Below are 26,355 nucleotides of genomic sequence, written 5' to 3' on the forward strand. Positions count from 1 at the left end.
GAGATGGTTTTAAAGCCTTAACTTTTTTTTTTTTTTAATTATTCCAAGTTTAAACGTTGGAACATTTGAAAGGAGTAGGGTGTAGGGGAGGATAACTGGGAATACACAACCAGGAACTATGCTTCTGTTTGCGACGCAGTTTGTGAATGTTTGTTGAAACTATGGATTTGGGAAACACCATTTCAACAAACTATGTTTATAATGTTAGAACTTGTTACCTTAATTGGTTAATGATGGTTTTTGGAAATCCCTGGGCAGGTTGTTTGATTTGGGGGCCGTTTGCTCACACTGGTTTGATTATGGAAAATCGGTTGTTCCTTGTGCCACCTGGTGGATATTGGGTAAAGCACAAAATTGTTTTTTTTTTTGTTAAAAAGACTGAGCGTGACAAATTTCAGCACTACGCATAAAGATATGTATTCTCAGTAGCCACATATGTTGCACTACATTCAGTAAGGATGGCAGTATAAAGTGAGTATTACATTATATTAAGCATCTTTTTGTTTTACTTTTAATTTAGGTAGTAGGAAGAAATGTTTTTCTATTCTATTTTCTAGTCTATTTTTTTCTCTCTCCAATTTCTTTTTCATTATTTTCTTTCAGCTGACAACTTGTGACAATCAATATTATGCCACAAAGTTGTAGAGCGTAATTAGATTTGAATTTTGAACCTTTAACTGTGAAAAAATATACTCTTATGTATTTGATTTATAGAGTTCCTGTTCTACGGTGATTAATGTAAATGATTGTGTTACTGTCTCCTATATTTGCCTTTAGCTCTTCTGCAGGGATTTCCTAATAAGCGCTAATGAGATTCTAAAGAGGGAGAGTGTGTGTTTGCCTGTGTATGTACTTGTTTGTTTTTGCTGATTAGCAGGTGAGAGGAAGCCATAACTCTTGTAATAGTGTTATGCGGTGACACACTTTCTGTCTTTGTGTGTAACTAAACAGAGAAGAGCTTGAGAGAGAATTGTAATAAAGAGCAGATTAGAGATCATCGTTTTCTGCCAGAAACTGTTATAAGCTAAAACAGACATTTTTAAGAGCACGTGACCTGTAGATGGCATGGGCTCCCAAATTCAGCTTGGCCTCTCAGATCGTTGTGAAGTGTGTGATGAAGTGTGCCAAATTATGTTTTAGCTGATTGAAGTATTGATGAGATAAATCTTCAAAGCCAATTTTGGGTCAACAATGTTAAACTTTTGAACACAGATGAATATCAAAATTATGTTCTGTACAAAGATAAACTGAGCAATTTTTTTGCAAAAACTAGAGAAGTTTTAAAGTAGGAATTGCAAAAAATGAAAGGCTTTAATGCTCAAAACGACCAGTAACTGTAGACTCTTAACAAAAGCTACGGAATGTTATCTGTCACGGTTCAGGAAAGGAAAAGGACAAGGACTCAAATGCAGAAGTGAAATGGGTATTTATTAATTAGAAAAAAAGGCAACAAAAACCACCCAGAGCAGAAAATATTAACAAACCGAATAAATAAAAACTTGTCTGGGCTGGCGGGGAAGAGCAGGGCTTGACAGGACTAGACAGGACAAGCCGATAAACGACAATGAACTGGCACAGAACAGCACACAAGATGAGACTATAAAAAGAAAGAATAACAAAACAAACAGTTGAACTGAATAAACTAATAATGAGATAACAAGGAGGGTGGGACTAGATAATAGTTATGAGAGCACATGACACAAAGAAACACCACAAGTTATGTGCAAAACAGGGCTAGAACACACAGTCAATGAGAGAACCCATTAACTGCGTGTTTACTTTAAACAAAACACTAAAGCAGGCCGCATGTTTAAACATAACCAACATGTAAATGTTAACATGAACCACTTGCCAAACACAACACCAACAGAAAACTGAAAGCAAGACATGAGTACATGATAAATAAAAACACTTACCGTGCACTCACACATGCATTGTGCCTGTTTCATTCCAGCGACAACTGAAACAAAAACCAATTAGACTGAGATGCTGAGAATGAAACTCCATGTTGCAGACAGAACAAACACAAACTTGCTGATGAGAGTATGCATCTGGAGCATGCCCAGACCTAAACGGTGCTCATAGAAAAATCAGAGACAGACAAAAACAGAATAAGAGTGCTCGACCTGAGAAAACTCGAGCCAAGCACAACATACAAGAGAGGAAAGGACTAGTGTCTGGACTCAAAACAAGAATTACCAAGACCGAAGTGGCAGAATCCTGACAGGAATCAGCATGAAGATTAGAATTGGTAATTTGTATGAATGTATGGATTCAAAAGTTAGTATATGAAAAAGGTGCTGGTGTTATAAAGTTTATTTATGAGGTCAAAGAGTTGGTCAGGGTGCTGTTGAGAACTACCTCAAAAAGTGTGGCAAATGTCATTTTCAGATTGTTTTTACAGGGCCTGCTGCCTTAGATTGCCATTACCTTCAGTGCACTCCTTGACCCCTAATATTTTGATTTGATTTGATACATTTATTTTAAACATTGAATACACTCTTCAAAAATAAATCCTTCAAACACATTTCACCATAATCAACAAAACATTTTCATATCTCTGCAAACTTAATTAATTGTAACCGGTAAAGTACTTTTATGGCATAGATCACAGTCACAAATTTTGCTAACGTCATATTTGGGATTGGATGTGCAGTGTACAGTCACTGGAGTAGTGTGGCACCGTTACTGTTGGTGTCTTCTGTTTGATAGTGTTTGATACGTTGCTTTATTCGTAATTATTATTCAGATTATATTTTTTTGTTTCCTTTTACAGCCAAACAATCCTTGCTGTCATTAGCACTTATGCCATTAGCACATTTTGTCACACATTCAAAAGCAGCGATGTTTACAATTTTTCCTCGCATATCAAAATGTGAGAGACAAGGTTTTTAGATCAGGCTTGTCAAAACAGAGCAAGTGTATTTTGTTAAATGAGTGAATGCAGAGAGCAACATTCCCACCTTTACTAAAAACCTTTCAGACTGATTATAAAATGATTTGTCACTGTCTGATCAGTGAATAATTTAATGTCAATCACTAAAAACGTAGTGTTTTGCAATACAAAGTACTTTTATTAAAAACTACTGCAATTTATATAAATGGCTTTTACTGGGGCGCATTACAGCAAGAAGGTCGCTGGTTTGAGTCCCGGCGATGGAGTTTGCATGTTCCCCTTGCATTTGCGTGGGTTTCCCCCCTGTCCTCTGGGTTTTCCCCACAGACCAGACACATGCGCTATAGGTGAATTAAATAGACTAAATTGCCCATAGTTTATTAGTATAGGCATACATTAGACTCCAGAAAGTGGGCACTAATAAGCTGAATAGCCACTGACATGTTATATACAAGTTATATCTTTAAAATCATTGAAGCACATTTTTAAAATAGGCACTATTCTTATAAATAAACCACAAATCTGCAGTCAAAACAACTGTATTATACTGTACTAAAAGGGTCCAAAAAATACATTATGTGGTTCAACAGCACCAGTATTTGTTAAACTAGAGCAAGTTAAGTCCTCTGTTTGACACTCGCTATGAACAGAGTAATACACACAGGTGAAGAGACTGGATCAGTTCTCGTATGTGACTCACTTCATGAAAACCCTGCTAAAGCCATTTTTATATGAATCACTGTTTTCTACATAAAATAGTTTTAAATATTTAAAGAATATTTTGTGAAAATAGAACCTTGATATCTTTAACATTGACAGTTTAATATCAAGTAAAATTTCAGATTTAGAAAAAAAACATATTTTTGAAAAAATCCAATTCAAAGAAAGGATTCTTTAATTTCTCTCATTTTAAGTGATATATGACACATTAAGATTGGAAAACGTCTAATTTGTAAGATGTTAAGTTCCTAAAAGCTTAAAAAAAACAATGAAACTATTGGAGTGGTTTAACATATTTGTAAAACCAAATGTTAGAATTGTAGTTAATAATTATAATTATGAAATGACAGTTCATGAGAATACTGTTGCATTTATTAAAAGTTGTAGGCTAAAATAACTAAATATATTGGCTATGCTGCTGGCCTAAAATAGCTACACTTTTAATATGGTTTAAAAACACTAGAATTTTTAGTAACTCTAAATTACTATTGTAATGAGGAGATTGACACGGAGGGATCTATTATGCAATATTTATTAGTCACAGTCAAACACAAACATCCAATACGCACTAAAGTGCGAACACACATCCACAGTTATCAATAATGGTCGTGGGGCTGGCGGCTGACAGACACAGAGTGATTTACCAGGCATAGATCAGTGGCAGGCGGCGTGGTTCAGAATCCTTTAGGCAGGCTTGGGTCGAGGGCAGGCAGCGTGGTTCAGAGTCCGTGTATCAAGCAAGGGTCGTGGGCAGGCAGAAGGCAACTCAGAGTCAGAAACAGTCCGGGGTTATTCACAGAAAATCAGGCAGGAAAGAACGCTCAGTAATGCTGGCCGGGGCTAAACAAGACTTCGCAATGAACTGGAGTTTGAGTGTGGCTTATATAGGGAGCGTGGGTCGTTAACTGGATTCAGTTCAGGTGTGTGCACAATCAGTCTAGGTTGATGATGTAATGCTTAGAAATCCGGGAATGACTGGGACAGAGTCGGTGACAGAGCCCCCCTCCAACGAACGGCTCCTGAAGTGAAAATAATTGCGACGCCGGGGTCTTCCACGGGGGTGAGGGGCCGGCATTTCCGGATGCTGCAAGTAATACTCATTCAACAGAGTTGGGTCGAGAATGTCCTTACGGTTGATCCAAGATCTTTCCTCCGGGCCGTACCCCTCCCAGTCGACGAGGTACCGTAGTTGTCTGCCCCGGCGTCTGGATCTCAGGATCTCATGGATCCGGTAAGCCTCTTCTCCGTCGATCATGATAGGTGGGGGACCCTTTTCACCGGCTGCCACCTCCCTATCCACCTCGGCTGGACCAACAGCAGGCTTAAGCAGGGAGACATGGAATGTGGGAGAGATACGGTAGTGGTTAGGTAGTGTCAGTCGGAAGGATACAGGAGTAATCTGTTTCTCAATTTGAAAAGGACCCACGTACCTGGGGCTGAATTTCTTGCAAGGAAGTTTCAGGCGAATGTCTCGGGTTGATAGCCACACCCACTGTCCGGGGAAGTACATGGGACCAGGACGACGAGGTGCTTCCAGGGGTTCCTTACGAATTTGCTCAACATCATAGTTTCTCTTGGCTGGGTTAAGTTTGAGAGAATGAAAGGTATAGGGGTGGAGTTTGTTAGTTGCCGGGGATCTCTGGGAACGTTTAGCACCGATGCCCATGTCAGAGGCATCACTCTCAACGACAAACGGCATGGCTGTGGGGGGAACGGTTAAGCTAGCTGGAGCAGGTGATGCGGATGGTTGAACAAAGCCCTTCTCCAACTCCTCCGTGACGCAAGTTCATGGCTTTGGTCTCAGGCTGAGAGAGTGGAAAGATCCTTCCACGAGGGGGCGGTATGCCTGGTAGTGACTCCATAGCATGATCATACTCACGATCGGGCGGGAGTTTAGTGGCTTTCTGTCTGTTAAAGGTTTCATTGAGATCTTGGTAAGCTTCGGGGATCTGACTTGACTCAGGGTTTTCAGGACAGGTGATTCTGGTATTGAGCTGGACAGAGGTGACAGATTGAAGACATTGGTTAATGCAGTTCTTACTCCATTTGATAATCCCACCAGTCTTCCTGGAGATCTGGGGGTCATGGGCCTGCAGCCAGGGCAATCCGAAGACAATGATATGCTGAGGAGAGTCAATTACTAGGAAGGAGAGTTTTTCTTCATGGAGAGAGGCTGTTTGAACAGAGAGTGGTAGAGTACGGAATTTAATGTTTCCTTCCCCCAGGGTGCGTCCGTCTATAGCTGTGATGGCTAGGGAAGAGTCACAGGTGGTAAGAGGGATGGAGTGGTTTCTGGCAAACGTGTGGTCAATAAAATTGCCAGCAGCTCCTGAATCAACCAAAGCTCGAGTCTGAATCTTTACGTCACCATAGTTCAGACAGACGGGTAAACTCAGATGGTTATTGGAGGTTTAGGGTAAATTGGTTGCACTCACCTATACTGTCTTAGGTGGAGGTTTATTGGGACACCGGAACTTGGTATGACCCAAAAGACCACAATACAGGCATAAATGATTGTACAGTCTTCTTTCACGTTCCTCAGGGGTTAATCGGGTTCTTCCCAGTTGCATGGGTTCAGGGGAACTTGGAGCTGGGGGTCTTCAGGGGTTGCAGGACAAGGAAAAAAAAGAATGTAGGGGTCTTCTAGCTCGAAGTAAATTATCCAACCTGATTGAAAGTTCGATGAACTGATCCAGTGATTTTTCCCTCATCATGGCAGGCCATCTCAGTCTGCAGTTCTGGGTTCAGAGCTTTTCTGTAGAGTGTCTTTAGAGGACCGTCAGCCCAGCCAGTCTGCGCAGCTAGCGTGCGGAAATGTAGAGCAAATTCGGCTGCAGGTTGATTTCTCTGCTGGACACACAAAAGCTCCTCACCAACGTTACGACTTCCTTCAGGATGGTCGAAAACAGTGCAAAAACGTTTGAGAAAGTCCTTAAATGAGGGAAAAATTGGGGTATTGTCTGGCCAGAGCGCAGTAGCCCAATCTAAAGCTTTTCCCGTGAGCAGGGAGCACACAAAGGCAATTTTACTCTTTTTATCAGTAAACAGATGGGGCTGTTGAGCGATAAACAGTTTACACTGTAGTAAAAAGCCTTTGCATTTAGCTGGGTTACCTGAGAACTTGTCGGGAAATGCCAAACGAACACCGGAAAAAGTCTGGAACGGTGTAACAGGATGTTGACTTGGAGAGTAATTGGCGGTGAGTTGTACTGTGGAAGCAACTCGTAGGTCTTGCAATGACTTAACTAATTCATCGGTCAGCTGGGTTAGATGTGACAACTGCTGCTGATGTGTTGTTAGTACCTGAGCTTGAGCTGCGACTTCGTGGGACAAGACCTGTATGGCTGCGGGATCCATGCTGGGCGACGTCTTCTGTAACGAGGAGACTGACACGGAGGGATCTATTATGCAATATTTATTAGTCACAGTCAAACACAAACATCCAATACGCACTAAAGTGCGAGCACACATCCACTGTAATCAATAATGGTCGTGGGGCTAGCGGCTGACAGACACAGAGTGATTTGCCAGGCATAGATCAGTGGCAGGCGGCGTGGTTCAGAATCCTTTAGGCAGGCTTGGGTCGAGGGCAGGCAGCGTGGTTCAGAGTCCGAGTATCAAGCAAGGGTCGTGGGCAGGCAGAAGGCAAGAACGCTCAGTAATGCTGGCCGGGGCTAAACAAGACTTCGCAATGAACTGGAGTTTGAGTGTGGCTTATATAGGGAGCGTGGGTCGTTAACTGGATTCAGTTCAGGTGTGTGCACAATCAGTCTAGGTGGATGATGTAATGCTTAGAAATCCGGGGATGGCGGCCTCTGCTGGCCAGCGAGGGGAATGACTGGGACCGAGTCGGTGACAACTATAGTACCATTTTTCATGTTTTAGCATTATTGTCTGCGTACATACTGTAGATTACATTAAAGTGCACCTATGATGAAAAATCTACTTTTCAAGCTATTTGGACAAACATATGTGTATATATAGTGTATAGACCATTATATTGGGGTGATATAAACACACCCTGTCCTTTTTTTTCAATTTAACAACATAAAAACGGTGGACCAATTGGAGCGGTTTTCAGACTGACCGCAACTTTACGTAGGAGTACGGTCCCCCCGCCCACCGAATTGATTTACAGCTGCGCACATTAACATGTCCTGGTAGTCACGTGTATATGTCAACAAGACCAGACATATGCAAAGCAACCGGGAATAAAAGCTCTGTTCTGTTCGCTAGGATCTGCAATCATCATCAAATGTGATTAAGAGTAAGTAACATGTTTAAAGTGTTTTAAAACAGTGCACGTGTGTAATGAAGTACAGCGATTTACTTCAGCTTTACTTCATCAGCACAGCCGCGTGTCAGAACAATTACTGTATAAAAGAAGACGCTTCAATCCTGGTTTGTGGATGTTAAATCAGGTTTATTTTGTACAATAACGTAACAGATATCCACACAGCAGTGGAGGTTAGCCTGTATCCTGTCACATTTGAATGCAAAAACAGTGCAAAGCTAAGCGCGCTCTGTCTGTCTGCCTGCCTGCCTGTCTGTGTGTGTGTGCGTGTGTGTGTGTGTGTGTGTGTGTGTGCGCGCGCGCGTGCGTGCGTGCGTGCGTGTGTGTGCGTGTGTGCGTGTGTGTGTGTGTGTGTGTGCATGCGTGTGCGCGTGCGCGTGCGCGAACTTTGTAACGATATTGCATGTGACTCATCAATGCAATGTCACAACAAATACTGATTAGTAAAGCTCTTACTGTAGTATTTCTCACAAATTCTACGTGAGACCTTCTTCCTTTAAGTCTGTCTGTTGTCTGACGCAGCCAAGGGAGGAGATTAAAGCACGCGGGAAGGCACATAGAAACAGTAGGCGGGGAAGAGTCGTCTTAAAGGCGCAGTATGACAAAATCACCCCCTGGTGGAAATGTGTATAAAACAGGTTCTTGTAAAAGGTACAATGAAAAATCTGATGGGTGTTTTGAGCTAAAACTTTATATACACATTCTAGAGATGCAAAAGACTTATATTAAATCTGAAAAAAGTGGTAACCTAGGTGCCCTTTAACTACATTTAAATATATTTTCCCCTTAATTCCTCCCCAGCTTCATCCAGGAATAAATCTTCATTCTCCAAAAAATAATCATCTTATTGTTATCTTCCTCATTACAAATCATTGCTGTTATCTTCCTCACACTTCACAACTGCTCACCTGTCTGACACATAATTCATAGATCAATAGCATCTGTGTCTAAAGTTCAAATGATTTAATTGTGTATCAGCGATTAAATGTTTCTAAAGTTAGCTAGTTATCTTGACACACATTGAGCCTTAAAAAAAATAACCATTCTTCAGTTCTGTAGTGTTGACAAAATTCTAAAGTGTTAATTTCAATATTTATCATGTTACAAATGTAAATTTTGGTGCTGTTTATAAACCTCAATATTTAATCTATTATTTACTGCAATTATCAGAATTGCATGTTTATGGCTATACAACTTCAAGCCTCTTTTTCTCAGAGACATATTATAAAGTTTGATTTACAAACTAGCATACAGTGTAAAGTACAGTGTTGGGGGTAACCCGTTACAATTAATGCGAGTTAATGTAATAATATTACTTTTTAAAGTAACAAGTAAAGTAATGCATTGCTTTTAAAATATAAGTAATATATATATATATATATATATATATATATATATATATATATATATATATATATATATATATATATATATATATATATTTAAAAAAAACCTAATACAAGTCACTTTTTAGTTTAATTCACTTTTAAAAAATAAATTGCTGAATTAAAATGAGTCACTATAAACCCTATCATACTCCCAGCGCAAAGACGTGTTTGGTGCGATTTGGTGCTATTTTCATACCAGCGCAACCCTAATTTTCATGCTTTGCACATTGTTGCACATGGATTAAATAGCAAATCCATTTGCACCACTTTTTAGAATCTTGGGCATGCTGGTCTAAAATAGAGGTGTGTTGAGGCGCATGTCTTAAGTGGAATGTGGACAACATCGTTTCCTTATCCATGAAGGCAAAGGAGTAAAGAGTAAAAGTAAAGAGAAAGAGAGAGTAAAGAGTCTAAATGTATCCTCGTCCTGCAAATGGTCTGTTTAACTTTTTTCTCACTAGTGAAGCATTCAGTTTTTTTCACGTACAAAGCCTCAGCCAGGTAATAACAAGTAATGCAAGAGTAACTCAAAAGTAACGTAACGCATTACTTGCTATAAAAAAATTAGCTAAGTAACGCTACTAGTTACTATTTTGGGGACAACTCAATATTGTAATGCATTACTTTCAAAAGTAAATTTTTCAAACAGTGGTAAAGTATTTTACAGTAAAAAAAAAAAATGTAATGTATCGCCTATACTGATTCTTACCTTGTTGACTTTTGAAAGTAGTTTAGTATATCCTTATATTGTATGTAGTTTTTCAAAGTACCCTATTCTACATTCAGATAAACATGAAACTCAAACAGTTTGCTTTTATTGGTAAGTTATGCTTGTATGTTATTTTAAAAGCCAATAATGCATGGATAAATAGCCCAATCTAATCGTGAATTAAACATTTTTCCAGTTTTAATGCAAATCCACTGTTTACTAATAATATATTCATCTTCGTATATTCATATTCAGCACAAAATCACACAAACATCACAGAATTCGTAGCATCTTTGGAAATGGCATATCATTTGAGCATATTATTCTGCTCCTCCAGTCTTATTGTCATGGTGTTTTCGTTGCCTGTGGTTCATGGAGACTTGGCATAATTCATGCATGAGCACGTGCATACATAAACACACAAAGATAAAGTAAATTTACAATATCCTTGGGCCAAACTCTCAGACAGCTCATTACGGCCTGCACATCTCTCTTTCTCTCTATCTCTCTCTCTCTCATGCTGATTATCATCTCCATCTGTTCTGTCTTCTAGCCGTGAGTCAGTGTTAGTCAGTGTCAGCAGATAACCTCGTCTCCCCTCTGATCCAGGACCAGTGTCCTAAAGCCTTGCACCAAAGTATGTTATTGGAGTGCAGAAACAGCAGTTTTCCCACATGAAGTCTACATCTCCAGTATTTGAGACATGTTGTTTATTACACACACTCACATGCACACACACTTGGGATGAGACTGTATCATTTAAGGGAGAACAGACAGATCAATAATAAGGCAAATTAACAATAATGAAAGAAAAACATGTTTAAAAAATAATGAGTGTTAGTCAAACCAAAGAAATGAACAATACAAAGCAATTTTTAAAAGGAACTCCAAAAAAAAAGGGAATAAAAATAAAACTGAGATGTTCAACATTCTATCTCTTAATTATACTAAGAAAAATAATTCATATGCTACATATGCACACAATCACACATTACCCCAAAAGGATGAACCTAAGTTTTTTTTTAATTTTTTTTATTGTAAGCTATTTACATATTTTGAGTTGAAAATCGTCTACAATTTTTATGTGGTGTATTTGTCTCAAATGAAAAACAATTCTACTGTCATTTAGAAATTTTAGATTAATTTGATGTAATTGAACAAATATTACTAAATGCAGAATATTAAAAAAACCTAGGGCTCTTTTTTAACGTTCTAGATGCAAAGTCTAAAGCACATGGCGCAAAAGCATTAAGGGTGAGTCAAAATCCACTTTACTATTTTAAGAACAGAAAAATATGGTTTGCACTGTGGCACATGGTCTGACAGGGTTGTGCTTATTCTCTTAATGAGTTATGAGTGTGTTTTGAGCATAATGTGCATTAAAACAATCAGAGTATCATCTCCCATTCCCTTTAAGAGTCCATTGCGTTACGCCATGGCACAATTGCTATTTACATGGTGGACTTTGTAAGTAGAAGAACTGAACACTTCACTAGCGACAAAAAGGTTTAACAGACCATTTGCAGCGAGGATAAAGAATAAACCTCCATTCAACCTCTTTACTTTCTCTTTACTTTACTTTTACTTCACTCCACTGAAGACATCCGTTAGCCTACATATTTAAATTTTTTTTTTGAGCACAAAGGTTTGTTTTAAAACTATTTATAAATCCAATTCTAATTTTTAGCAAATGAATAAAAGAACAATAATAACGAAGCATGGTAAAAAAATAAAATAAAATAAAAAAACGTCATATCCAAACACGCGTCCTATTCTTATGCCACATATGATGATGTATACGTCTCTAAAACTTGACAGGTGGACAAATCTAAAATAGTTTTTATTAAAACAAATATCAATGCATTTAATAATTAATACTGCTAATAATAATAATAATAATAACCTTAAAATAAAATGCTAATTGTCATGAATAAACTGAAAAAAGCCAACTGACATGAAAAAGGCATGGAGATAGTGTTTTTTATAATTATGTAGAAAGTAATTTTGTAACATTTTAATTTTTTTCTTCATATGTAAAGATATTTGTGTGTTCCTATACAGTACACACTGCATGTAATACGTAATGTGTACTTGTTTGGACCTGCATAGGTGCATAACGCATTAGTTATGGACTTTAGACCAGCTTTTATTTGGTAAACTGTGTAGTCCGTTTCAGTTTCTATTTATTTATTTCGTAATTTCTTTTTAGTAGTCAACAATGCGCCTAAACACACATCCTTTATAGACCGGCACACCCGTTCTAAAAGGCAAAAGATATGTGAACAATTCATATTACTTAAACATTAACAATTATTGGGAAGTTAACCAATAAACACAAACCAAACAATGTAATGAAAATGGAGATTACGACAGAATATTGTGAAAATAAAGCAATATACACATGTGTGTATACGTGTATGCGTTTGGACCTGCATAGGTGCATAACGCATTAGTTATGGACTTTAGACCTGCTTTTACTTGGTCAACGGTGCAGTCTATGTCAGTTTCTCGGAATAGCAATGTGTCAACAATGCACCTTAACACACCTCCTTTATAGACCAGCACACCTATGAGTCCACAGAGTAAAACAAATGGATTTGCTATTTAAATAATGTGGCGCAAAATGTGTAAATTAGAGTTGCAGTTGTCTGAAAAAAGCAAGAAATCGCGCCAAACACAAGACTTATTGAGTCTGCTGTAAGAAAGGGCACCTAGTGTGCTTTTTGTTTCCTAATAAATTATTGTAAATATTTTTCTTGCAGCGTCTTGAATCCCTTTTTTAAACTTAGAACAGATTTTTTTTTAATGCACTGCAGCGTTTTTAATGTGCATGTGCAGTACTTGTTTGGTGTAAAAAAGCAACTGTTACACTCTGTAGTGTACTCACTTTAGAGCAAAATCAAGTCACTCCACTCCACATTGCTCACTAGATATGCCCAAACCACGTTTTATCCTGATCAGCAACCGGATTCTAGGCTATATTATACACTCAAAATAACTGTTTTTAATAGCTACTTATTTAAAAATAAGCTGAAACAACACAATTCTTGCGTTTGTTTTGGGATAACTTTATTGTTAACTAATAAGTTTACTTAATTCCTTCATGTTTTCCTGACACAAATTGATTGTGTTGGGACCCAGCATTTTTTTGGGACCCAAAACAATTTTTTTACAATGTACAGTGAACAACACAATACCACAAAGAGCCAATGACATTATGTTTCAATATGTGAAGAACAAGGAAATTAATTAAACAATAAAGCCATATAATCAGGCAAAAATTAAGGTGCATCTTTTGTGTTGTTTTGTTCCCTCAGTCCATCATCTTTTGTGAAAATGTCAGGCAAGCTGAAGACAAAATGCTGCTTGTTTTTTCCTCTTATATTATCAGAGCATTATTTTCTGTCCTTGCCTCAAGCCATTTTCTCAGCCTGTGTAATTTTGTTGCTTGTTGTATTATCAGTGGCAGTAAAGGTCAGCAGCTGCCTTTATCAGACCTGCCTCACACTTTCAACCTCCACTCCTTTCTGCCTCTCCCCTCTTTTTATTATCATATGCTCCTATCATTTGGTGTTATTATATTGTATGACCAGAATTGCCATGCCAGTTCATATTTAAGCAAATGCAGCTGTCTGTCAGGAAAATATAAGTGCATGTGTGTGTGTTATTTAATTACCCTCAGTACTTTATTTCTTCTTTATAACTTTTAAGATATTTTGAATAATATTGTGCCTGTGTCTGTACAGTAATGCCAAGGTACAATGTATTAACATTGTAGCAATAAACAAAATTCTTTGGTACAGTGTAAATTTAGATGTTTTTTCCTTATTTTTAAAGGTAAGTTTTAGCCAAACACAGCTGCCATTTTTAAACCAAATCTTCACTTACTTACGTTTTAAACAAGTGTTGTATATTAACACTATGGCTTATTTGGTTGCATTTTATTTAGTAAAATCACAGGAACATTATGTATTTAGATGAGTGAGAAAGAAGAGACGAGATAAGATGTCATCTGACTTTCAGGTATACCCACATGTATAGAGTTCTGTGAATTGCTGTGCTGAGTCTGGATTGAAGCGGCTGTTTTTCGGCTGAACTAAATTTATTTTTGATATCTTGGTCACTGTTTGGAGGGCTGGAACAAAGTGCCTCGGGGGCCGGATTCGGCCAATTGAATAGCCCTGCATTATGGTATTTTATGTAGCAACTGTTACTGATAAAATTTGATGTCTTAGTAGTATAACTACAATTTTAGAAGCTGACTTTAGTGTTCAGTTGTTCTTTAAAAGTTTCTTAAAAAGGTGGTCCACTACGTTATCATCTTTTAAACTTTAATTGATGTGTAATGTAGCTTTGTGAACATAAACAGCATCTGTGAATGTAAGACGCTCGAAGTTCAATGCAAAGGGAGACTTTGGTTTCTACAGAGTTAGCTTAGCAAAGCCTACAATCAACAAATTTTGGGGACTACAGAAAAATAAATACTTCCGGGCCTGTGAGATCACAAACATAATTTTACCGAGCACACACACTGTGCAGCTAAAGGGCATGGCCAGAGGCAAAAAATATGAAATGGACACTGTAAGCCGGATTGTGTCAGTGGTAACTTACACTTCTGTGATGGCACCATTAATGCTAAAAAGTACATAGAGTTTTTGGAGCACAATATGCTGCTATCAAGACGACATCTTTTCCAAGGACGCAGATGCATATTTCATCAAGCAAAATCACATTCTGCACACATTACAAAGTCCTGGCAATGGACCAATGCAGTCCTAACCTGTCTTTATTTTGAAGTGCAAAATGCGTCAACGAAGACCAAGGAACTCTTGCCCACATAAAGACTTGTTTGCAGAAACAATGGGACCAAAATTACACCTGAAACCCTTCTTCACCTGGTGTCTTGAATGGCAATGGAATGAAATGTGTTGCAAGAACCAAAATGGGAATTTATGATTATTTTGAAAATAATCAATAAAACCATGAGGAACACATCAAGTAATGTTTTTTGTATTGTCTGCAATGAAATACAAGTCAAACTATATTTAGAAATCACTATTTTCTATTTTTTTTACTTGCGTTTTCCCTATTGTCCCCTTTTTTCTGATTTTGGGTTGCAAATAAACAAATAGTTTTTAATTTTTTTAAACTCTGAGTTAATATTTTTGAGAACCTGGCATGTTTTTTTTTTAATAAAAGTTTTATTTTTGCTAATTTTTTAAAATAGTGGACATTATGGTAACTGCCACATAGATATAGGGTAAGGTTATGCAAGGAAACGTCTACATTGATTATGTGCATGTTTGATGGATTCTGCTTTTGTCCTCATCTAAGCTGTTGACTCATATGTGAGGTAGAGATGAGATTAATGATGCTGTCTGTAGACGCGAGACACACTGACAGCTGTGACACTTTGTGCCAGCCATTACAGTGAGTAAATGCATTCAGTGATGTTGTCGTGTTTAAAGAGCCCTGCTCTTCTCAGAATGCCAGAGTCTCTCAACATAATTGTGTGAATGTGTGCCATTGTGTGTTGACATTGATGCGTGTATGTATTTTGGTTTTCTCAAAGATCTGCACCCTTCAGGGAAATGTGTTCTGTCAAACTGGATCAAACTGTGTGATTCTGCCACCAGAGTTTCTTCAGCAAAGAACTGTTTTATTAGGTGCATCTCTTTTAGTACAGCGCTACCATGTTTTTGTTAATCTGGAAACAAATCAAGAAGTTTTTGAATGATCATTTAAATTATTATTTAATTAAAAATTAATAAATGTAATTTTATAAATAAATACATTTAATAAATCTTTAAAAGTCACATGAAAATGTCTAACTTTAATATAAGTCAAATTGGTTTTGTTAAGCTTTAAAACTTTGTCAAGAAAATTGTATTTTAATTACTAATTATTTTGTTAATTGTTTGAGATTTTTTCTATCACATATTTTTATTTTATTGTCGGTTAAACTTTTTAAAATTTTGTCACTTGTTATGTTGTAATTTTTACTTCTTAAAAAATAGATGCTGCTTTTTAGGAACCAAACTGTATTTTTTTAATTTTTATAAATGCTGTTCAAAGTGTCTACATTTATAAAAGCTGTTTTAGTTTTGCAGTGTGGACTCATTGATGAAGCATTTTAGTCATGTGACCAATTCATCTAACATGGTGGATGACATTGTAAAGCAGAACTTAACATTATTAAACGACAAAATGTACTGCAGAGCATTTTACATCCAGTAGAAAGCGGTATGATGTAGCAGAATGACTGGGACTTATCCAGGCCACTAACAATATAATATATAATTGGCAACGTGAAGGCTCAAAACAGTGCAAGAAAGGATAAGAGCCAGAATCACATATGATCTAAGTCTGTTAAAAGTATGGTAGAGGTAAAGTTATTATCTGGCAATATCTGTGAATGGCTTGACTATATCCATATTAGACACAACAGGCCTATGTGTAAACTCCAATTCCATGACAAGATGCAGATTTTTTTCTTTTCTTTTTGTTGCCATCATTCTATTCACTTTAAATTCAGGTTCACAGCACAAAACTGTCATGCACAAAGTGAGCAAGATGAACATAGCTTTCTCAATATAATGCTTGTGCACCGATTTCCTCTGTTTGTGGACAAAACTGCTTGTGAGCTCTCAAATGTACGCTGCTTGCGTGCAAATTTTCTCACTCTCTCTCAAATATGCACTGCTCACGCACAAATTTTCTTGTGCGCTCTCAGTACACTGCTCAGTGTCTGCTTATATGCAAACTCACAATTTGTGTCTTGTTTTCCCTCTTCCTTTCATGCTTTTTGATATGATTTATATTGGTGCACTATTTATTAACAATAACCAAAATACTAAAATAGACTTGCATATTACATTTTGAATCTAATAAACCATAACATTTTTTTGCTGTATGTTATATGATGAGATATTTCCAGTTTCAAACACTTAAAGACACAGAGAACAGAAGTTCGATGTAAAGAATACATTTTATTTTAAAAACATTTTTTAAACATCCAAAAGGTGCACCATACTAATCAAATAAAAAAACATTTAGACAAAAATATAACTAACACAAGCAGAAATGTAACTGTGATTGAAAATAGAGGAAAACTTGATAAGGTATTAGTTCAGCATCCACTGTTCCCCCGCCTCTTTGGTCCACACTTTGATGGTGCGCCTCTGTTCTTCTCATTACCTGCACCTTTACATTGGACCATTTTTTTTTTAATTCGTTCACAGTGCGATGTTCAGACCCCACTGCCTTAACCACATCAGCTAAACTCTTCCACTCTATTTTTATTTTTATTTTAATTATTTTTTTAATTTCGGTGGACAAACTTACAAATAACACAGTTTTTCTCTGGTCTTCCTCTGATAGCAGCACCTCCAATTTATATTCTGTGAAGTTTCTCTTCTTGCTTGCGTTTGCCATTGCTTTTTACATTTGGTTTTGCCAGAGTAGAGTCATTACCATATTTATTAGGGGGAGGAGACAGGGAGGGGTTTTGTGCTCATGCACGTGCACTCAATTTCACATTAATTTGGATGTTTAAAGGGAAAATGTGTGGGATTCCGCGTATGCGGTGTTTCATCAGATTTTTTTACTGCACATGCACATTTACAGCTTTGTCCGTACGCAATGTTTTAGTATTTATTCAACGCAAGTCTTTGTACTTGAGGCTGTATGTATTTCAGTTTTCCAACCCCTGTAGTTTCACAACACGTTAACGTTGTCAATGACTTGGTAAAGTGAAATTATATCTGCAATAAACTTTTTTTAAGCCTCTAACTCAATCACAGGCGAGCAGTTTTCATTTTTCATTCATTCTAGCATGAAATTTGGTTGCATATATGAATAATTGTCATGTTTCTTTAGTGTACTAAGTTCTCCTGTGCAGCATCTCGTTCACTCTCACATATTGTGCACTGCATGTAAATTAGCCATGTTTACTGATTTCCATATTGCAATATGCCACGAACGAAAAAATTATTATCTTTAAAGGTTTTTAAGCCGTCACTGGGGCTGTACCTTTTGAAAAGTTACACATTTATACACAAAGGGTCCATAGTGATAGCTTATAGATAACTATTATTAACTAAATTGTTCAACAGTATACCTAATAACATTTCTAGGTGCTAATATGCTCCTTTACAATATGTACCCAGTACACATACTATAGGTATACTAAAAGTCCTGGCAATGGCTTGCAGTATATACCTGTTTTTTTGGGAGTGTGCTAACAATATATACCATATCACTGCTAAGCCTTGGGTCATGGTATAATTCACAGCTGCATTTTTAAGCCCAACCTCATAATCATGCCGACGTTAATTGAGTCATCAATCTCCCACTGTTTAGTGGATCAAGATCCTTTCTGGTGCCAAATTCTTGTTCATGAACTATGCAGTGAAATCATGCACTCCAGCATTTTTTTCTAGTCCTTTTACTCTTCTTGGCTCTCTGTTCTCCCTATTCTTCCTTTTTTATTTGACACACATTATTTGACATTCACTCTGTTGGCCTCTTTGTCTTTTCTCTGTGAAGGAAATGAGGTGAGGAACAGAATGAGATGAATATCAATATTGAATGGCTTTGATGTTCATGGTGCTATTATTAAAGCCACCCTGTTTTTCAAAGGTTGACAGAAAAATAGCTTGATCGAATGTTAAGTAGAGAGCAAAAAGCAGTTTTTTTTTGTTTATTACTCTCGAACAGTAGTACTTATTATTGATTTGTAATAAAAAACAGGACAAAATGCAATTTCTGTTATTTATGTCACTATAGTCAAGTGTTTTATCCATCTGTAGTCAAATCAAGTCACTTTAATTTTTATAGTGTTTTATACAAAATTGATTTTTTGCTATTAAAGCAGCTAACAAGACAAAAGTGTAATTATTCAGCTCAGTTCAGTTCAATGATTTATTGGCTCCACTTCAATAACTAATCAAGATTAATTGATTAGGAAACATGGGCAATTGCCTTTTCAACACGTTCAGAACCCTTTAAATCAGTGTTACTGCTGAATGTTAAGTGGCTTTTATATGTTGTATAGTACACTGAAAAGATAATTTTGTAAAATATGTGGTTAAAAACAGCAGCTGTGTTTGCCAGAAAGCATAAAATAAATGTCTAAATTTTACTATTAACTAATGTTTTTAATTAATTTATATAACAGACTAACAGTGCTTCTGACAGGTTTGAAATACTTGCGGTGGTTGTCAGATTAAAACACACCATTTACCCACATCACATAAATAGTTACAAACATACACATAATTTAACTTTTAATAATAATTTTATTTATTATGACACTGTTATACTTTGTTTCTTATACACATAATTTAACTTTTAATAATCAATTTATTTATGACACTGTTATACTTTGTTTCTTTATAATGGGTTAAAGTCAAATAGAAATCCACTATTTCCATCACTTTTATGCTACTCATATGCCATGTGCACAAAAAATTACTGAAAGTTAATTCTACTCATTTTGAACTCCGTGTTGAAGGTAATGAGTTGATTAAACATTTCATTACTTCAACTTAAATAGAGTAGATTCACAGAATTTATATATATATATATATATATATATATATATATATATATATATATATGTGTGTGTGTGTGTGTGTGTGTGTGTGTGTGTGTGTGTGTGTGTGTGTGTGTATATATATATTGTTTTATCTTTTAAGTTTTGATTGATGGAACTCATAAAAAACATTCTTTAAGGCTTTCACTTAATTTACCTCACCGAAAGTGTGAACACTATTACAGAAAGGTTCTGTGCATGTGACGAGCAAAATTTTGTGTCTAGGTTTCCATGGCTGCAGGAAGATGTCAGCGTTCTTGTCAGAGCAACTGATTGAGCTCGTCACGATTGCCAATTGAGATGTTCCCTGTTTTGGCATCTAAAATGCCTTAAAAGCTTTTTTTCTTTTTTCTTTTCTTTTGTTTGTTTATCTGTGCTATCTATTCTATTCTATTCTATTCTATTCTATTCTATTCTAATCTATCTGCACCACCAATTTTAGACGCAATAAAAAAATCCATTTTTATTTTTGAATAAAGTGTTTGTTTAGACTACATTTTATTGATGCATGTACATAGAATGTTGGTTAATGTGCTCTAATATGGTTTTACAAGTAAGTTTTTTTTATTCAGATAATAACTTTTGTTCTTTGAAAGTTAAGTAGTTAGTAAAGTAAATTGTTTACATCGATGTGACATTAAAAGAGAAATCTAAAGAATCATTTAATTAAATTATTATATGCACTTTAAAAATAATATGACAAAAAGCCATTACAACAAATGCTTTTATGTTACTTCAACTTATTTTAATAAGTCAACAAATTTTTAAGTTATAAAAAGTTTAACTATTTGTTTAATATGTTTAGTCAGTTTGACTGAACTAAGTTGAGATAACTAGAAATCAATTGATTCAACAACAAAAAATAAGGCAGTATGATTTTTTTTATTGTGTGCTAAAATAATGGCTTTGTTTTTGTAATGTTAAAAATGTATACAGTACATGTTAGAGACATTGTTGGAATCAGTACTGACCTTGACAGTGCTTCGATACAATGATTTAATTTGTTTATTTAAGTACGCTTAATGTTAATCATGACTAGACAGAGAAGGTTAAATGCTTTTAAACTGGTTCTCAGCCTGTATTGACCTTATTTTTGACCTGCATGTGGGCGCAGCCATTGAAATCTTTTTGGCTCAAGATTGGCTCGACTCTCATTGACTTCCATTGATTTTAATTGAATGTTAAAAACAGCTCATTATGCTGCTTCATGTTGCTAACTGATATATATATATATATATATATATATATATATATATATATATATATATATATATATATATATTTTATTATTTTTTATTATGTGGATCAAGTAGTTTGACTGTTTTCTGCCGTTTATTATGCTTAGTCATTTTTTTCCATAGGCTACTGAATCGCAAGTCCTACAGCAATCGCAAAAGAGCACACTTCCACATTGCAGAATAAGATCAATACATTTGTTTAGGGATAGCTAATATATTATCACAGTATTTTTATTTTTTATTTTTTGCTTTTTATATCTGATCTATAAAATACACAAGCTTGTATATTCCCACTACACCTGCTAACCCACTGGCAGTCTCCACAGAGACTTTAATCCCTGCGATCACTTCCTGTTTTTTGGTAGTGTTCTCTTCCTCTTTCACATTTTTCCTCAGTAACTGATAAGCTCTTATCACAGTAGGTTTGTTTTTAAATGCACTTCAGTTAATCAGTAGGGATGTTGAAAGAGTTGTTTATGTATGTGTGTGTGGTTGCTTGTAACCTTGAAACATTGATTTATTCAAGCTTTGAATATGTTTTTGCGTGATATTTTGTTTGATGTTTTAGCTAACAGCCTAATGCTGTGTTTGAATCAGATTTCAAACGTCAATTTTATGATTCAGTGTGAGACGGATTATTTTCAGTTTTCTTTAAATCTGTCACTAATCATTCTATTGAAAGATGCATATAGTTTTGAATGCTGATTTTAAAGCTTTGTAGATTGTGTACAGTGTTTGTACTTTGATCAGAGAACTCTTCTATAGCATGTGACAGACCAGCTGCTGTATTCCTTGTACACAGTACTAACCTATTGGCGTCTGCTTGTTGATTATTTCTATTATTATATTATTATTATTTTATGTTTTCAAGATAGCACACTTGCAGGTTTACAAAAACTTTGTATGTTTCTTCTATTTTGTTATATGGTTGACAGGGTAACATGATCAAATATTTGGGGAAAAAAAATCCACCGTTCATTGTCAGTACTGTAATGACAAATCATCACATGTATAGAGTTTTTGTGAACAAATAATTGTCCTGTTACAAAAATTGTGATCTAATCTTAAACCTGATGTTAAATATCTCTGGGGAAGCTTTTCCACCTTACAAAAAAAAAAAAAAAAATAAATAATAATAATAATAACTTGACCTCTAGTTGATCATTTGGTATCAGAAGTGGCTTATATGAAAGGCAAAGGCCTCTAGATTACACTTATGATCATGCCTTGATTTTTGATTATTTAATTTGGACAGAAAGGTCTGACTTTGCTAGGATAAAAGTCTTGTCACTTTAACGACAATAAATATATAAAGTATAGAATATAAAGTCAGTGCAGTGGAAAAAGATTAATATTGTGCATGACTCCCATGAGCTTGGAGGACTTCATCCATACATCTCTGCAATGACTCAAAAACTTAATAAAGTCATCTGTAATGGCAAAGAAAGTGTTCCTGCAGGACTCAGAGAATTCTTCAAGATTCTTTGATTTCATTTTTAATGGCTCCTTCATCTTACCCCAGACATGCTCAATAATGTTCATATCTGGTTACTGGGCTGTCCAATCCTTAAGCACCTTGACCTTCTTTACATTCAGGCACTTTGAAGTGGAGGCTGAGGTATAAGAAGGAGCGCTCTCCTTCTGAAGAGTTTGCCCTCTTCTGTGGTTTGTAATGTAATGGGCCCCACAAATGTCTTGATACCTCAGGCTCTCGATGTTGGCATCCACTCTGCAGATCTCTCGCACGCCCCATACTGAATGTAACCCCAAACCATGATTTTTCCTTCACCAAACTTGACTGAGTTCTATGAGAATTTTAGGTCCATGCATGTTCCATTATTTTTTCTGCAGTATTTGTGATGATTGTGATGCAGTTCAACAGATGAGTTATCAGTAAAATCTACCTTCTGCCACTTTTCCAAACTTCCAGCTAGAAGTCAAGTTATTATTTGTTGCTCTTACAACTGGGACAGGCAGTTTGTGTGTGATCTATAAATCTTTACACTCACACACTCATTGTTTTTATTTTAGTTATACTAAAAGCTGCTTTTTGTTCAGTTTCATTTGTCAGTTTTTTTTTATTTTGTTATTTTTTTGAACAAGTCTTTATTTTTCAACATATTTCTTTTCTTACAATGATCTTCTTTCTTCTCAGGGACCTGCTCTTTAACCAGATCTACCCTCGGCTGGTGGAGAACTCTGTAGCTCGGGGTGTTTTTCTGGAGAGTTTGGAGCCCTATATTCTGAGCGAGCGGATTGGCTGTCTAACTGCTCCTGTCATGAGAGACCTGCTCAGTTATTTCCAGGAGAACGGCATGATGGATAGTGTGGAGGGATGCCTAGTCCACATGGACATAACCAACTTGGACATACAACAGGTGTGATGTGCTAATGGTCTATTGCTGCAGATGTTCATTGACTGGATTTCTCCAGTCAACTTACAGTGTATTTACTTGAAAACGTGCATTTTTTGCAGGTGGTGCAGATGTGCTGGGATAACCAGCTCTATGATGCCATGATTTACGTCTTCAACAGTGGCATGAATGATTACATCAGCCCGATGGAGGTATGATGTGGTTTTGCTAAAATGCGGTTTAAAGCTAAAATGCACTCACTGCAAGACTTTGAAGACCGGAACAGATTTTTAAACACTAGATCCTAAATTTGTAAATGGTTACAAAAAATGAAATGAGCACCATAAACAGTGCTTGACTATCACAAGTATCAGATTTTTAAGTCAATGAAGAGAATGAGAATTCCGCCAGATGCATGCATTACAAAAAGTGATGCAAACAAACATAAATATACAGTAGAATAGAGGAACTGGCCGGTTCAAAACTTTTTCCCTTCTATCTGACTTTTTCCAGTTTGAATCTGTAGAAAACAGAGTGACTTGGGGTGCAGCTAGAGCTGATCACATTGTTCTACTTAGAAAAGCGTCTTTTGGTCAAGCTTGTTTTTCAAGCTTCATTCGATTCACATCAGTGGAATATGATCTGCAATCCGTAAGAGAATGTGTACCAAGAATGATTTTAAGAATCGGCTTCTTATTAATCAACATTATGAACACTAGGCTATTTGACATTGTTGTTGTGGTTGTTTTATGTTGTTTGAGATTTGTTTTTAGTTTTGATTTGTATTTTTATTGGTATAGTCCTTTAACGTCTGGAAAAGGGACTACCAATGAAAACTAATCTTTGGGCTAATTTGGGTACATTTACATTCTTGGTGAACCTTGATTAATGTACAATGTCCCTTGTTGTGAAATAAATAAAAGCTAAAACCAAGACAAATAATTAGGAATGCTATTAAATTATTTGAGATTTATAATGTCAAAATTAGCCTACTTTATTTAAATATGTTTAATAAAAGCTTCTATGGTACACATATACAACAAAATTGCATCTTTAATTAATATAATAGGCATGCAAGACAATGAAAAAAAAAACTTTCACATGAAAAGGTTAAAGACTTCAGAACTGGACAACACCCATGTGCTCAACTTATATTCTTTTTAGCATTTACTTACATTTAAAGGCATATTTGATTGTATTAATACAAAATGGTCCACAAAATCTTCTTTTTGACAGCGATTAGTATATTTGATACACTATATTTGATAATTGATAAATCCAGGCACATGGAGAACAGATCACACACCGTCTTCAGGAAAAAAGATATCTCTAGCAACAGATTATGTCAGTTGTGTAATTCAGCATCATTTTGCCTGCCCCAGCTTTTCTCACTACAGATAATTGAAAACAAATAGAAATGAATGGTATTTTTTATTCTACAGCCAACTTGGTTAGCTTTTATTGGGCTGTTATCAATAGAGCTTAAATACAGGACTCTCATAAAAATCTGGTGACCCTTTTGGTGGATTAAACCAGGGCTGTTCAAATTTCTGACACCGCTTTAGTCCAAAAATTGAGGGGTTGTAAGACGTTTGGAAGACCTGACATTAGGTGACTCACCCTAGTTGTTCAAAGTCATCTTTTAAATCCTGAAGCAAATCAAACAACATGGCTTGGCAATATGTTTGGACAATGTGGTCTTTTGGTTTCAACCCTACATCAAATATGGTCAAAAACAATAACTAAAAAGCTCAAATGTTTTTAGTCTGATGAGTGAGAACAAGTTATCTTGGCAGTTGGAAAGGCTCAGATGTACTACTTTCATTTGTGAAAACAAATCCCATTTTTTGTGCATTTGGCCAGCACATTTCTATTCTCTTTAGCTTATTTAAATATACCTTTTATTTTAAGGGACTGTTCACCCAACAATGAAATTCTCCTCACCATTTACCCACACTCAGTTCTCTGGTTAAAATCTTTACAAATGTATTTTTTTCTGTTGAAGACCAAACAATCTGAAGCATCCTGAAGAATGCTGGAAAGCATCACTCATTGACTTTCTTAGTAGGAATAGAAATACACGCAAAAAGAATAATAGTGAATTGTCCCTTTAAGCATGTTATAGAACATCACATTACTACAGAATGTAGCAACCTTTGTTTTTTCTCATTCACAGTCTTGTGGTATGATTGCCACAATAAGCAGAAAACATTAAACTGAACCTGTTACAGCTTCAGGGACACCTCAAGGGTGCATGTGCTCTTTTTTCAATGCACTTTTGCCCATGTTTTAGTGTGCGTTTCTCACCATTAAGCTAGAAGAGAAGATGAAAGCCTTGTAGTCAGAGGAATCTTCTGAACCCCAGATGAAAGGCGGCATAGAAAGAGGATTCATTTGTTTCGTGGCCAGAATGTCACACACTGACCAAACACAACACACTCTGCTCTAGTGCTGGATTACATGACCGTGTCTTTCAGATGCTGCTGGGAGTGTGGATGTAAAAAAGACTGCAGTGTTGTATACATCTTAGGCCTGGGCATCAAATGACAAACTCTCTTAGCAAACTGTATATTTCTATCTAAAATATTATTGTCTTAAGCTAATGTCAATGTAAAACTGTTTCCCAATTTGTGGGACCATTTTTAGGACACAAAACAGTAATTTTCTTTTTAAATTAAAGTGATTTGACTTGCTTATACTGGGTCGCTTTTAGCAAATTTAATGAAAATGTGTTTTGTTTTTCTTTGTCCTGCTTTTCCAGAAACTCTTTCAGGCGATTGGTCCTCCTCTGCAGGAAGGAAAGCCTCTCACAGGTAGATCAGAGAAATGAAATACTCTTTCAAATCTGAAAACAACACAGCCCACGTAAATCCTAACACCTGCTAAACTATAACAAGATGTTTCTGTTTTTGATGGCTTGAGCTAACCTAGAAAATGCCCCCGTTTTGTACTGTGATGTTAATAAAAGGAGGTTTGGTGGCACTTCAAAATAAGTTCAATAGACTGCTTTTATTTTGTATCAAAAAGCGACTAACAAACAAGATCCTAACCTTGAAGAAATGTTTTGAGAAATCATGATATAGACCATTTTAATGTGGTCATGTAATTGGCCCATGAACATTTCCTGCTTAGGAAATAGACAATTCAATCATAACTTAATG

At 36.1% G+C, this 26,355-nt stretch overlaps 1 protein-coding gene and 1 long non-coding RNA gene across 4 annotated transcripts in view; one reads left to right on the forward strand and one right to left on the reverse strand.

The window, feature by feature from the left end:
- vps8 (VPS8 subunit of CORVET complex) overlaps positions 1-26,355 on the forward strand; it is a 227,585-nt gene that overhangs the window by 54,482 nt on the left and 146,748 nt on the right. For 2 of the 3 annotated variants that reach the window (XM_087236397.1, NM_001080616.3), the window contains 3 exon segments: positions 22,996-23,218; positions 23,317-23,406; positions 25,956-26,007. In XM_087236397.1, the coding sequence (XP_087092523.1) occupies positions 22,996-23,218; positions 23,317-23,406; positions 25,956-26,007 (365 nt within the window). 3 annotated transcript variants of the gene reach the window in all.
- Positions 9,358-12,407, reverse strand: LOC147846879 (uncharacterized). Its single transcript, XR_015476645.1, has 3 exons — positions 12,255-12,407; positions 11,808-11,956; positions 9,358-10,975 (listed from the first exon to the last, which is right to left on the reverse strand). It is a non-coding gene; the product is annotated as an uncharacterized LOC147846879 (long non-coding RNA).

Source organism: Danio rerio, chromosome 1 (genome assembly GCF_052040795.2).
Source record: "Danio rerio strain M-AB ecotype USA chromosome 1, GRCz13ab, whole genome shotgun sequence".
NCBI lineage: Eukaryota > Metazoa > Chordata > Actinopteri > Cypriniformes > Danionidae > Danio > Danio rerio.